Source organism: Plecotus auritus, assembly GCF_963455305.1.
Source record: "Plecotus auritus genome assembly, chromosome: 2".
NCBI lineage: Eukaryota > Metazoa > Chordata > Mammalia > Chiroptera > Vespertilionidae > Plecotus > Plecotus auritus.
Genome location: NC_137771.1, coordinates 6834235 through 6848219, shown reverse-complemented (window position 1 = coordinate 6848219; position 13985 = coordinate 6834235). Strand labels below are relative to the sequence as shown.

Sequence of the window (13985 nt, the reverse complement as noted above, 5' to 3'; positions counted from 1 at the left end):
GTAGTAGGGCTCCTCCCCTCAAGAGCACCTTCCTCGGCCTCCATCTAAATTGCACAAGAATTTACAATGTCACTTGCCTGGGGGGTTCTGATAACACAGATCCGCTAAGCTGATCCCCCCCCCCCCGTGGGGGGGGGGAGGGAACCTTCACCCACACCTAGAGGCACTGGGAAGACATCCTTTTCCATAGAGACTGGGACAAAGAAGCAGTTCAGATTCTTCTTTAGGCTCCCGTCCCCCCAAAATGAGGGGGCGCAGAGAGGAGCATTTTAGCATGGCAGAGAATAAACAATAGATATATAAGGCACTTGTACGGTGTGCAAAATATTGATGGCTAAAAACTCTGATGTGGCCAGATCTGATTTTTCAGGAGGAACTGAAAATATTTTTTTAAAAAATAGGAAACCTGTGAATTTGTAAACATTGGTGGCTTCTAAAAGCACTAGGCAAAGGTTGCTGGGCTCTGCGTTAGGTACCGACAACTCCTCATTCGGGCATCCGAAGCCTGGTCTTTGGCTCTGTCCCGTTGCCACTCTACCCACCCTGTTTCTGTCCTTCGTGGGCCTAGCTGCGCGGTGGCGGTGGGGAGCGGAAGTGAAGCCCGTCCTGGGGCATCTACGGTGGAAACTCCACGCCAGCCCCAAGAAGCCACCTCGCACTTATTGGGCTTCCCACGTGCCTGGCCCGAAGTCACGCGCTGGCCTTTGCTCCGTGGACCCTCCCAACGACTCCCCAAAGCGCTGTTCCTATGCCCACTTCTCCAAAGCAGAGTTGAGGCTTGGGAAAGTCAGGCTCCCGTCCCAGGCGCGAGCGTGGGAGTGCCGGCAGGTCCCAGTCCCTCCGCAGCCGGGGGTGTCGCCCGCGAGGTGTGCCCGGACGTCTTGCCAGCTTGGGAGTGGCCCGTCCGCCCGGACCGGAGTCTGAGTCAGGGCGGATCCCCGCAGGGCGCACAGACTCGTGAGACCAGCCCCACGCCCCGCGGAACCCCACCCCGCGGCCTCGGGAGTCCCGGCCCGCCGAGACGACCCGCGGGAAACGCCTCGGTGCCCCCTCCCTCCTGGCGCTGGACACTCACCCTCTCGCGCCTGTCGCCCCCGTGCCTGTCCTCCTGCTGGCCGCGAACTGAGCACCGGGCAGGACGACCGGCGGGACCCGAGCTGCGCGTTGACCTGGAGTCGGAGACCTCCGCGGTTCCGTCCGCTCCCACCTCGCCCCGCCCCGCGCTGACGTCACGCGCCGCGCTCTCCTCGCCCCGCCCCCTGGAGACCGGCGACGTTGACCTCGGCCTTCCGGCGCTGGCCTCAGGACGCCCTCTTTAACCAAAGGAGTCGGGAGTCCTCGGACCCGGGCCGCACTTTGGGAACCCAGGCCCTGGCCTCCTGAACCGCAGCCTTTCCCTCCAGGCGGCGTGCGGCTCAGCAGCCGGGACCCATTTCTTCCCTTTGCTTCCTCCTGCCTCCCGGGGAGCCCCTGAGATCCGCCCCTGCACCAGCCGCTCCACTGACCTCTTAACCTGTTTGGCAAATAAGGAAGGGAGGTGGGACGGTGGGACCGGTGGGACCGGTGGGCCCTTCCCTGGAAGGTGATTGCTGAAAGTGAAAGTCAGTCTTTTATTATTATTTATTTAAATATATTTTACTGATTTTTACAGAGAGGGAGAGGGATAGAGCTAGAAACATCGATGAGAGAGAAACATGGATCAGCTGCCTCCTGCACACCCCATACTGGGGATGTGCCTGCAACCAAGGTACATGCCCTTGACCGGAATCGAACCTGGAACCTTTCAGTCCGCAGGCCGATGCTCTATCCACTAAGCCAAACCAGCTAGGGCAGTCTTTTTTTATTTTTTAATAATTTTTTTAAAAAAATGTTTTTGATTTCAGAGAAGGGAGAGGGAGATAGAATAAGAATCACCAATTGGCTGCCTCCTGCACACTCCCTACTGGGATCCAGTCGTACCCTGATGGGAGTTGAACTGTGACCTCCTGGTTCATAGGTTGATGCTCAACTACTGAGCCACACCAGCGGCGCTTAAAGTCAGTCCTATCTTCTCTAGGGCTTAACCAAGGGCAGGCCTCAATGTCCTCAAAGGTAAAAATCTCTCCGCATTTTTGTCAGGATGAAATTCATTAATGCTTTCTTCATTGTAGATAATGATGGAGCACCTGGCACTGCAGGGAACCACAGAAGGCTGTGCACTGCACAGGAGTGCCGGGCCAGATCACATGAACCCCTTAGGGCTGTATCTTCTCCAAGGAAGGGTCTTCTCTGCTAACCTGCCACACAGTCAGTGAGGGGTGGTCCCTGCCCTGACTGAGGCCCTAATCTAGCTTGTTGATAAGTGAGAGCATTAAGTTGAGCAGTATTTATTGAGCACCTACTGTGTGCCAGGCACTATTCTAAATGCTTTGGCTTCATCTAACGTCAGTAAAACTCTGGGCAGATAAAGGAAACACCAATAAGCAGTGCCTAATATGTCACTGTTGACCCAGCATGAGGTGTATGCAGAACGCGCCAGGAGGTACACACATACCCCACCCCAGGCTTGTGGCCAGGCCACAGAGGAAGCTAGCAATGCTGAAGGCAGCTGGGGCGAGGTGTTTGCAGCTCATCGAGAGCTCTGTCCTATGGCCCCGGTTCTGCGATTGTCTGGCTCCTGAAATGTCAACTCCTCTGTACCTTGGACAGAAGCCACACATGTTGCACCTTCTGCATGTCTGGGCCTCCCCTGAAGTTTGCCCTTTCCCCCCAGAAACCACAGGGCACAAGCTGGGCTGGGAAAAACCTTTTATTTGGCTGCATGCAGCAGGGGTAGGGTCAGAGCACTGCTGGAGGAGGCAGAGGCAGAGGGCAGGGTGGATAGGGCCTGTGAATGGCAGTTCCGATGGTGGGGTGGGGGCTCGGATTGCTCTCCAAGCCACAGGGAGCCTGGTGTAGGCATGGAGGTGGACAGGCGGTCCTTGAAGACCCGCACCCCACACTCATCCTATGCTCACACATCCTAGCTCTCAGAAACAGCCCAATCCTGTACCCACCTGCCCTGGGTTTCCACGCACCGGATTCCAGAGTTCTTCTGGAGAGCCCCACCCATTCTGGCTTTTGGGGCTTCATTGACGGTAAGGGCAGTCCAGATGTGGCGTCAACTCCACCCCCCTGGGCCTGCCCATCTCAGACCAGGCCTGAGCCTCTGGGCCATAGCCACCTCTCTGAGCAGGCAGGCCTAGCGAGAGCGTGGGAGCAGCAGAGAATGGGGCAGAGGACAGGCCGGCAGAGCCCTCCTTCCACTCCCAGATCTGTCTGAGCTACATAGTCAACTCCTAGCATCTGGACTATCCAGGGCAGCCCAAGCTTGCCAGATGTCCACCACACTGTCCCTGCTCTGAGGGCCCCCAAAAAAGATAGGGGGAAAGGCCCAGGAGGGGAAGGTAGAAACACAGATCTAGGTTGCCATCTGAGCTTGGACACCCGCCCTCGAGTCTGAGGAGGAACCTGGGGGAACATCCTGTACCTCCCAAAGGGTCCTGTCTCTTAAAGGTATATACAGCCCTCATCATCATTCAGATTGCACCCTCAGGCAGAGAGCTGGCTGTCTGCAGCATGGAAGGCTCCACAAAGAGGCAACTGGGGGGCAAGGGTGAACTAGGAGATCTGGGGAAGCCTGGCCCACCTCCCCTTCCCAAGCCCAGCCTTTCTCTGACAACAGTTTACCAGCCAGGGTTCTGCGGATGGGGCCTCGGGGGCATCAGGGCAGCGGGGGGCCCAATGGTGATGCTGCTGTTGGTGACCCTCGGGCCGTACCAGCCGGCCCAGTAGTGAGTGTCCACGCCACCGTGCTGAAACCAGATGTAGCGGACGCCGGGTGGGTAGTTGGAGAACGTGTGTGAGACCTGGGAAGGGGGCAGGTAGAGGGAGGGAGAGAGGTCAGGGGAGCCGACCCTGAGGGTGGCGCTGCCTGAGGGGCAGGGGGGCAAGGAAGGGGCTGCTCTCTTACTGCTGGACCAGGAGCCAGCAGAACTGAATTCTAGTTCCAATTCTGTGATGCTGGGCAGACCACCTCCCCTCCTCTATGCCTTAGTTTCCTCATCTGTAAAATGGAGTCGGTTCCTGGAAGGGCCACTCCACAGGATTATCTAAGTGTGGCACAGAGCGACTGGAGGAAATTTCACAAGCTGACAAAGGATGTCCAGTACCGTCATCACTGGGCACATTTAGCTATTTAAGTAAAATGAGATGAAATAAAAAATTCAGTTCCTCAGTCACACTAGGAACTGGCTCTTATTAAGTATTCGATGGTCATATGTGGCTTTTGGCTACCATACAGACAGTGCAGACAAACCATTTCTGCCACTGCAGAGAGTTCTACTGGAGAACACTGGTCTAGGTCAGGATCTGGCAAACTACGGCCTAGGGGCCACCTGCCTGTTTTTGTAAATAAAGTTTTATTGGAACACAGCCATGTTCACTTGTTTAAGCTGCTTTCACAACACAATGGCAGAGTTGAAGACTTGAGCAGTTGTGACAGAGACAGCACAGCTTGCAAAGCCCGAAAGGTTTCTATCTAGTCTTTTAAGAAAATGTTTGCTGGCCGCTGGTCTAGATAACAGTAACAACCAATATTAGTAATTAATAATAGTGAACCTTTTGGAGTGTGGCTTATCAGCATGACTTCACTGAAGTCAGAGCAGCCGAAGCCCAGGGAAGCAGCAGAGCTGGGATTTGAACCTAGGCCTGTCTGGCTGTAATCTCAGTCTTGGGCAATGTGCCCACTGCCCCCTTCCCGTCCCACACACCTCTCTCCACTTGGCATCGCTCTTCTGCTGGATCGTTGCTGGGTCTGGCTGGAAGGTCCCCAGAGGCGCATGCGCTGATGACAGGAGCTGAACGCACAGCTGGTACTTGGACCCGCAGTCTGGCCTTGCTGCGAACCTGCAGGCAGAGAGAAGGCCCATCAGGGCCTCGGAGATGGGGGGCAGGGTGGGGGTGGGGCACCTGAGTGGCAGGGCCCACCCCCAGGCCCTCGCCCCAGGCACTCACCAGTCCTTGACCTTGATGTCCGGCCGTGTAGTGTCCATCAGCTCCTCCCAATACCCTTCGGCCTTGAGGTCCACCACCTGGGACTTGAGGCAGGTGCTGGGGGCAGGCGGAGGGTGGACTGGGCTGAGGCTCACCACTAGGGCACTGGGAGGCTAGGCTGCTTTCCCAGAGAGGAGAGACCCCGGGGGGCGCGGGGCAGTGACTTTGGCTTCCCCCTCACCCCATGACCCCCTGACCTTGGATCTTACTAATAAGAAGTCACGAAGTATTTCTTGACCTGGTCATTGGGGAATTCCTTCCTCTGGTCTCCAGAGAGGTCTTCCACCTTCCACTCATCGCCTCCATTCACATCCAGGCTCCAGAACTCAAATCCCTCTGGCAGGAAAGCACAGTTCACCTCAAAGGGAAGACCCTCTGTGGTCCCCTTCTCCCAAGGGCCCTTCCTCCCCGTTCTCCCTGCATCTCAGCAGTTGCCCTCAAGCCTGTGCCGTGGAACTGCAGATCAATGGCGCCTGCCTGGAATCAGGTGCTTCCTGTGTGTCAGGCACCACGCTAAGTGATTTCCACTGGGAATCCTGAGACACGTGATGATGTGAAGGATCAGATTCCTTCTGTGATGCAGAACGCTCTGCGGCTGTCCAGATCTGGGGCCAGTCCTGCCTCTACCAATACTGGCTGTGTGACATTAGACAAGTTGCTTTCCCTCTCTGAGCCTTGGTTTTGTCCTCTGGGGTCAAAGAATAGGGACTGGCAAACTTTCTGTAAAGGGCCAAAATATTTTAGGTTTTATGGGCTATATATTGTCTTATCACATAGTATGTTTTCTTCTTTTTTTAAACAACCCTTTAAAATGGTAAAAGGTATTCTTAGCTCCTGGGCCAGATTTGGCTCATGGACCACAGTGTGTCAACTGCTGGTGAAGAACATGGCTGTTGGGGAGTCACGTGAGGCGGGCATCTGAAAGTCCTAGAGAACTTGGAGCTGTTTTATCATCATTTTGCCCAAGAATTTGGCCACATAATGGAGAATGCGGTTCCCATCCCATCCTATCCCAGTGTCTAGCTGATGAGTTAACATAGTGAGGGAACAAGGAAGCGCTGGATGACTGTAGAAGTGGCTGAAGTGTGCTGGAAAGAAGACTGGACTTCTCATTCTTCCACAAGCAAAGTCCCCTTTGACCTCTGGGACAGTCCTAGTAGGCCTAGCCCTGGAGTCTGGGAACCAGGCCAACAAAAACATTCTGACTTCCTGGTCTTGTGCCTGGGGCATAATTAGTCCTAAATAATCAACATTCCTTCTCCTAGGAAAGGTCACAGGGGATATCAACTTAAGGGCGGAAGAAGAAATGTCACGCTTGGCCTCAGTTTGCTCATCTGAAAAATGGGTACACGACCCGTACCTTTTGGGATTACTGTGAGAGGATTACAGTTGTTAGGCCATTCAAAGTACCTAGCTTACAATAAGTGCTTAATAAACGTTAGCTGGTATCCTGACAGTGTGTGTGCTGGGGGCACGCCAGACCCACTCTGCACCCCACCTTCGGCACACGGGTTGTGCAGGAGGTTCCTGTGGAGGCTTCGTAGGAAGTAGAAGATCTTCCAGTCGGCCACAGGCTGGTCCCAGTCCTCGGTGATGAAGCCCTCGCGCAGGCATTTGCGCTTCCAGAGGGTCACGAGGTCTATGAGGTCACGCCAGAGGCTGCAGACCAAGCGGCAGCGCAGCAGCAGCTGGCGGGCGGGCACGTGTGTGAACAGCTCCAGCAGGATGTTTTCTGGCAGCTCGTTGATGTTCTCCACTGCCATGGCTCCCGGCTCCCGGCCGCTCCTGTGGTTATTGAAAAGCGAGGCTAGAGACCAAGCCCTCTCCCTGGGCCTGGTATTTGCAGCACCCCATGGTGGTGGAGGTCCCCAGCCCAGGTTTACAGTCTCAGGAAAGTCCCTGGGCCTCAGTGTCCTCCTCTGTAGCAAGGGGCCAGGAACAGCACTGCCACCCCCTGGGAGGTTCAAGGAGCCTGTGACACAGCAGAAGCTCAGTACAAGGTGAGTTGGTTGTTTTTGCTTCTAACTGGCACCTCACAACGGCCTCCAGGCTAGAGAGGCCCGCGGAGAGGTGGCTGCATCTGTCCAAAGTCACAAAGACGGGAGCAGAGGGAAGGAGGCCGAGCCTTCTCTGATTCTAGAGTCGGCCTTTTGCAATAGGCCAGTTTTTAGAGTGGGAATGACAGCGCGCAGCCCCGCAGAGCACTCCAGCCTGTGCGTGCCTTCTCCATTCTCTCTCCTGTCCTCGGAGGGGGGAGGGCGATGCTGGAGGCAGGGGTAACGACTGTCTCCGACGGAGGTCCAAAGGGCTCACGCGACTTTCTCAAGGCCGACGTGGGAATGACTTGCCCAGCTGGGCCTGGAGAAGGGTGGGCAATGCGAAGGCCTCTCCTACACCCCCACTCCCATCCCATGCCCGTGGCTGGGCTCCAGCTCCAGGCCCCCTAGCGTGTCTTCACCCTTCCATTCCTCGTGGTGACTTTAAAATGTCCCCCAAAGTCGGGGCTCGGACCCCTACGCGTCGAGCGAGACCCCAGCTCCCGTTTCCGCTTGCACCGCCGCAGGAGGCCGCGCCACGCAGTTCCCGCGGGCGGCTTGGGACTCGTCCGCGCCGGCCTCCTGGGCGCACAGCTGCGGGGCCGGGAGCAGCCGAGCCCCCCGCCAGGCCCCCGGCCGCCTGCGCCCCCGCGCCCACTCCCGCGGGTCACCTGCACTCGGCCGACGCCGCGCTGTCCCGCTCGGAGGTGAGGCGGCCGCTGCTGGCGTTCCCGGGGATGCGGCCCCGCCCCGGCTCGCCCGGCCCCGCCCCGCCCCGCCTTCGCCGCCCGCCCCCCTCTTCACGCCGAGCCGCGCCGTGGTGCGTGGGGCCCGGGATGCGCCCCCGATCGGGAAATAGGAAAATTACCCCGGTTGGGGGGTGCTGGGAGGAGCCTCTGCCCCTCCCCTTTGCCTGGGCTGCCCGCCCCGCACCCTCCGCATGACCCAGACTCCCTGCCCTCTGCCTCCTCCTCCCAGCAGCCACCCCCTGACGGAGCGGGGCGGAGCCTCGGATCGGACCCCCTCTCCCCCATTAAACACACACACACACACAAAACTGACTCCTGACCTTTCTCGGCCTCCTGGGTCCGCCGAGGAACCTGCAGCCTCAGGCCTCCGCCGACCGCTCCGGATTGCGGGGCGACCGGGCGCGGGGCCAAAGGCGGGGCGGGGGCGGGGGCGGGGGCGGGGGCCTTTAAGAGGCGCGGCAGGCAAGGGCCAACCCAGACGCGGGCAGCACCTAGCCTTGCCAACGCCGCGGGACTCGGGCAGCCCCGCAGCGCTCCGGCTTCTCCTTCTCTCGGGATCGCCCTCCGCAGCGATGGACGGAGACGGGGACCCAGGTAGCCCGGGCCCACTCACTCAGTCTGGGAGGGGAGACCGGGGCAGGCGGGCGAGCGCCAGAGAGATGCGGGGTAGTAGTGCGGAGGTGGTCAGCCAAAACCCAGCGCCGCAAACTTTTACCTAAGCAAAGTCCTTGAGACAGTCTCAAGAGTACAAGCCTCTGTCTGGTATCTTGGTTTGGCTGGAGGCCTCAAGAGGTGACAGGCAGGAAGGGAGGACTCCTGGTCCCATTTATCCAAGAGAGAGCACAGGCGCAATCCCACGTTCGCACCTCCAGCTTTCCGAGGTCTATAGGGCTGGGGCCTGGGACGCATCTGGGATGGAGGAGGCTGCCAGCCCTCTTCTTCCATCAACTTCTTCCATTTGCCAGCCCTGGCCGGTGAGCTGCCTGAATCCCAATCCCCATGGGCTTCTTGGGGTTACCAGCCTCTCCCCACCCCATCCCAGCCTTCCTCCTGGGTTCCCTTGTCTGGAGGGGCCACCCTTCATCTGGGTGGCCAGATGCCACCAGTGGGGACCAGGCCAGCAGTGAGGGAGGTTGGCACCAGCTCTTGCCAATGCTCAGGGCCCTCTGAGACTGCCCAGTCATCTTCTCTGGCACCAGGGACCCCCCCTCCCCATGCTTTGAGCTGGCTGGGCCTGGAGGGGTTGCCAGCTGAGTCAGGGTGGGAGCGAGCAGACTCCCCAACCCCTTCCTCAGCAGGCTCATCTGAGAGTGGGCACTGCTTGGGGCGGGGGTGGGGGCATGGGAAATAGACTGATGCATGCTCAGGTAGCCCAGCCCCCGCCTCCCAGCCCTGAAAATCCCAGCGCCTTCAGCTCCCACTCCCAATCCTCTGGCCCCCTTGCCACACCCTTTATAGGGTCCCAGAATGGGCTCCTGCTTTTTCTCAGGGCCCAGCTATTCCCTGGACTCCAGGGCCCAATCCAGGTGCATGAATCAGCCTTGGAGGCAGTTTCCAGGGGCCAGATAACTTTCAGACAGCAACAATGTGGGGAGTTGTGTGTGCCCGAGCGGGGGATGGGGGGCGGTAATCAGATCTGGGGCCTCAAGTGCCAGGCCTGGGGCCAGGAGAGGGGACTGGGCGAGGTGCACCTTTCCGGGGAGCATCAGGTGTCCACCAGGGCCAGGGCAGGGGTGGAGAGGTGAGGACACTGGCCCTGCTCCCCAGAGAGCTGTGGGCAGCAGGATGGGCAGGTGATATGGCTTCAGGGCTTGGCATTTTCCTCTCTGACTGACCACTCTTCTGCAGTGTGACTTGGGCAAACCCAGAAGTGTCTCTGGGCCTTAGTTCTCCTCTTTGCCAAAAGGAAGGCGGTAAAGCCCCATATCATAAAGATGTGGCAAAAAAAAGCTAATGATGAAGGGAATAATAAGGTCCACTAAATAAGATCTACTGAGGACTCACTGCTCGCTCTGAGCTCTGAAGAGGTAAACCCTGATTCAGTTATCAAGGATCTGACTGTGGGGAGTAAATTCCGTATGTGAGGAGGTAGAAGACTGGCAGGCTGGGCAACACCCAGTCTTGGGTCCAGGCCCTGCCTGTTCCCTCCCCCAGTGCATGGCGTATTTTGAGTACCACCTTGGCTTTCCAGGGTTCAGCCCTTAGGAACCCCCCATCCTAAGTCGGAAAGCTGTGGCCCCCCCCATCACCCAGAGTGGCCCCATTTCCTCCCCACTGTCTTTCCCTCCTCCAGAGACACTGGGCACTTGGTATCTGCTTACTCAAGGCTTCAATGGCCTAGCTGGGGCCGGCTGGGATCCAGGAGATAGTCCAGCCTGCAGCTCCTGAGATCTGTCCACCTAGAATGCCCTTGCCCCTCCTCAGGGGGCTTGAACATCAATACTGTCTGAATGACCTGGCATCCCCATTTTATAGATGAGAAAACTGAGGGCCAGAAGTGAGAAAAACAAACACTTATTACATCTCCCTGTTTCACACACACACTCACACTCACGTGATCTCTTTTAATGAGCTCCCCTGCCCCCATTCCCAAGTCAAAGATTCCTGTCCCCTTCCCCTCCGGCCTCAGATTCCAATGTCCCCTCCCTAATACTAGCAGGGTGACCTTTGGCAAGTTACTTCACATCTCTGAGCCTGAGCAATTTCATCTACAGAATCAAAATCATGACAGTGCCTCCTAATTCAATGAAGTGTTTTTTTGATGTGTGATGGTTAAAGGTGTCTCTGGGGCTAGGCTGCCTGGGTTCAAATCCAGGCTCCAACCACAGTGTGCTCCTCAGCTGTGTCACCTCTCCGTGCCCAAGTTTCTCATCAGTGAAACAGGGACAATAGGAAAAAACCTCAGAGATGCTTGAGGCTATAAAGAGTAAATGGCCCTGGCCAGTTTGGCCCAGTGGATAGAGCATCGGCCTGTGGACTAAAGGGTCCCAGGTTCGATTCCGGTCTAGGGCACATGCCCGGGGTTGCAGGCTCGATCCCCAGTAGGGGGCATGCAGGAGGCAGCCGATCAACGATTCTCTCATCATTGATGTTTCTAACTCTCTCTCCCTCTCCCTTCCTCTCTGAAATCAATAAAAATATATTTAAAAAGAGTAAATGAACTTAAAATACTCAAAAAGGGCCTATACTTGCTAAGTTCCCAATAAACATTAGCTGCTGACAGTGTGTCAGATGCCAGGCGCTGGGGACGAAGCAGTGAGTTTCCCAGACCTTGTTCCTGCCCTCATGTCCTCAGTCTAGTCATAAGAAAGGTGTTTTATAAACCATCACACACTAGGACAAAACCTGGGAAGGACTGGAATTCCGGGGGTGAGAGGATATAACAGGGTAAATCCAAGAGGGCTTCCATGAGGAGGTGACAGGAGCAGGGATCTCAGAGGGTGGTTGGAAGGATTAAAGAAGTTCATATGTGAAAGTGAAACGTGAGGCAATCCTGTTAATATCAGTTGCTGTTATCTGCTCAGGTATGGGGTGTACTGGCTCTGCAGGGGAAACTGAGGCCTCTGAGGCGGCTCTTTGTACTTGATGCTGGCCTGTGGGTTGGTCCCCTGCGGGCTCCTCCACTGGGCACCAGTTTCTGGTCTCAGGATCTCTGGCCCCAGCTGCGGATTGTCCGAGGGTGGGTGGGGGGCGGATACCTGCCACATCTGGGTTCTGGGGCGTGCCAGGGGACAGTCTAGGGGGGAGTCGCCACCTCCTCACCTCTTCATCCCCACAGAGAGCATGGGCCAGCCTGAGGAGGCGAGCTCGGATGAGCAGCAGGAGGAGGGGTGCGTGTGCGCCCCGGAGGCGAGCGGCGGCGAAGAGGAGGAGACGGCGTACCTGGACGAGCTGCCGGAGCCGCTGCTGCTGCGCGTGCTGGCCGAGCTGCCGGCCGCCGAGCTGGTGCAGGCCTGCCGCCTGGTGTGTCTGCGCTGGAAGGAGCTGGTGGACGGCGCCCCCCTGTGGCTGCTCAAGTGCCAGCAGGAGGGGCTGGTGCCGGAGGGCGGCTGCGAGGACGAGCGTGACCACTGGCAGCAGTTCTACTTCCTGAGCAAGAGGCGGCGCAACTTGCTGCGAAACCCGTGCGGGGAAGGTGAGGGTCAGGCCCTATGACCCTGTGGCTGCGGGGCTCAGTGCTCCTCCGGAAAATGGGCCGCATACAATGCCAGCCTGCTCGGAGGGTTAGATGAGATAAGGCGCTAGGCACAATGCCAAGCACAGAGAGCCCCAATAAACTCTGTATTATCATCTCCCTGTCCGCCTGCTCCCCCCGGGGGTCTCTTTCCCAGGTTCTTCCACGACCCTCTCTCCCAGGGGGGAGAGAGAATCTGGGACAAACAGGAAGTGCCTGCCATTCAACCCCACTGTACCAATTGGCCCAGCACCTGATTCAGGGCAAGAGCCAGCGCTGTCACACCCTCAGTGCGGACCGGGTGACGAGGGTGGGGCCGTCCTGTTCCCACAGAGGACTTGGAGGGCTGGTGCGACGTGGAGCATGGCGGGGACGGCTGGAGGGTGGAGGAGCTGCCCGGAGACTGTGGGATGGAATTCGTCCACGACGAGAACGTCAAGAAGTTCTTCGCCTCCTCCTTTGAGTAAGGAGAAGGGGGTGGGCGGGAAGGGGGAGGAGGGGGGTGGACGGGACCGGGGAGAGGGGGGGTGGGCGGGAAGGGGGAGAGGGGGGGTGGGCGGGACGGGGGAGAGGGGGGTGGGCGGGAAGGGGGAGAAGGGACCTGCGCTCCCTCCTAACTCACTTTCCCCAGGTGGTGTCGCAAAGCGCAGGTCATTGACCTGCAGGCTGAGGGCTACTGGGAGGAGCTGCTGGACACCACTCAGCCGGCCATTGTGGTCAAGGACTGGTGAGCCGCCCTGGGGGACTTGGGGGGCTGAAGGGTGGGGAAAGAGGAGGGGACTAAAGTCACTACCCTGCTTCAGGGCCGCTGCCTCCCAACTCTAGTGGTTGTGGCCATGTGGGCCGGGTCTCCAGGAGAGGGTGCAATCCACCTATCCTCCTGAGTTTAAATGCTGGCAAAAAAAAACACACAAAAAAACCCCATTTTTTTTTTGTTTTAATCCGTCTACAGTCCAAACAAAACATGTCTTGGTGGGCTGGCTTTGGGCCCAAGGTTGAGTCTGGCCCACCTGGATTTTAGTCCTTCGGTTTGGACCTTGGAAAAGTTACTTTCTCTCTCTGACCTCAGTTTCCTTATCTGTAAAATGGGGACACTCAGTAGGGTCTGCGGCGGGGGGGGGGGTGTACCTTCTGTAGAAGCCCCGCCCACCGGCTGAGGCCTGCCGCTCGCTTCCGCCCCCGGCAGGTACTCGGGGCGCAGCGACGCGGGCTGCCTGTATGAGCTCACGGTGAAGCTGCTGTCGGAGCACGAAGACGTGCTGGCCGAGTTCAGCAGCGGGCAGGTGGCCGTGCCGCAGGACAGCGACGACGGAGGCTGGATCGAGGTGAACTTGGAGGCGCTGGGGCCGCGAGGCCGGACCGGGATGCGACGGGCGGGGCTTGTGGAAACCACGCCCTGTGGGCGGGGCGGGCGGAAGGGCCCACTGTGGTGGAAGGGGGCCTGGGGCTGAGAAATCGAGTTGGGGCCGGAGGCTAGTTAGTGCGCCGGGTGTCTGACCCTTCCTCTCACCCCCCAGATCTCCCACACTTTCACCGACTACGGGCCCGGCGTTCGCTTCGTCCGGTTCGAGCACGCGGGACAGGACTCCGTCTACTGGAAGGGCTGGTTCGGGGCCCGGGTGACCAACAGCAGCGTGTGGGTGGAGCCCCCTGAGTGACCCCTCCTCCAGCTCCCTCCAGCTGCCCTGCAGGGGCAGAGGCCTGGGGCAGACAGGCCGTAGTGGTAGCACCCTCACCTTTCCCTCCCCACGCACTCCTCTCCCGCCCCTGGCTCCAAGCCCAGCCCTCACACAGGTAGAGAAGGGTTTTGTTGGCATGTATTTGCACCTGGAAAATAAGATGGGTGAAGGCTTGGGCCTGGACTGGGCCCACCGCTGAATCCCCCACCTCTAGCACAGTGCCTGCCATACAGTGGACTTGCAATAAATATTACTTGTTCGAGGAAGAAATGAA

The 13985-nt window shown here is 58.2% G+C and overlaps 2 protein-coding genes across 9 annotated transcripts in view; one reads left to right on the top strand and one right to left on the bottom strand.

The window, feature by feature from the left end:
• LOC308241758 (F-box only protein 44) overlaps positions 1-8269 on the bottom strand; it is a 13659-nt gene extending 5390 nt beyond the window's left edge. For 2 of the 8 annotated variants that reach the window (XM_080655330.1, XM_080655329.1), the window contains exon 1: positions 1076-1225. Coding sequence is in view for 6 of the 8 variants with exons in the window: in XM_080655326.1 (XP_080511452.1) it covers positions 3640-3887; positions 4791-4926; positions 5035-5130; positions 5312-5409; positions 6572-6836 (843 nt within the window). In the remaining 2 variants the exon portion in view is untranslated. Of the gene's footprint in view, positions 1-1075; positions 3888-4790; positions 4927-5034; positions 5131-5282; positions 5410-6571; positions 7568-7780; positions 7874-8178 lie in introns of those variants that run through there. The other 6 variants (XM_080655328.1, XM_080655326.1, XM_080655327.1 and 3 more) reach the window with 6 other exon arrangements.
• Positions 8164-13985, top strand: FBXO2 (F-box protein 2). The gene is made up of 6 exons (XM_080655324.1): positions 8164-8452; positions 11637-11993; positions 12366-12495; positions 12664-12759; positions 13219-13357; positions 13550-13985. Exons 1-6 carry the CDS (start codon positions 8431-8433, stop codon positions 13688-13690), a joined length of 885 nt encoding a protein of 294 aa, XP_080511450.1. The 5' UTR covers positions 8164-8430; the 3' UTR covers positions 13691-13985.

What these genes read in the sequence shown, in the direction of transcription:
- FBXO2 (XM_080655324.1), top strand. Translation starts at nt 8,431, where the DNA reads ATGGACGGAGACGGGGACCCAG. An exon ending in GCGAAACCCGTGCGGGGAAG is followed by an intron (nt 11,994 to 12,365) that starts GTGAGGGTCAGG and finishes CTGTTCCCACAG; the next exon opens with AGGACTTGGAGGGCTGGTGC. An exon ending in ACGACGGAGGCTGGATCGAG is followed by an intron (nt 13,358 to 13,549) that starts GTGAACTTGGAG and finishes CTCACCCCCCAG; the next exon opens with ATCTCCCACACTTTCACCGA.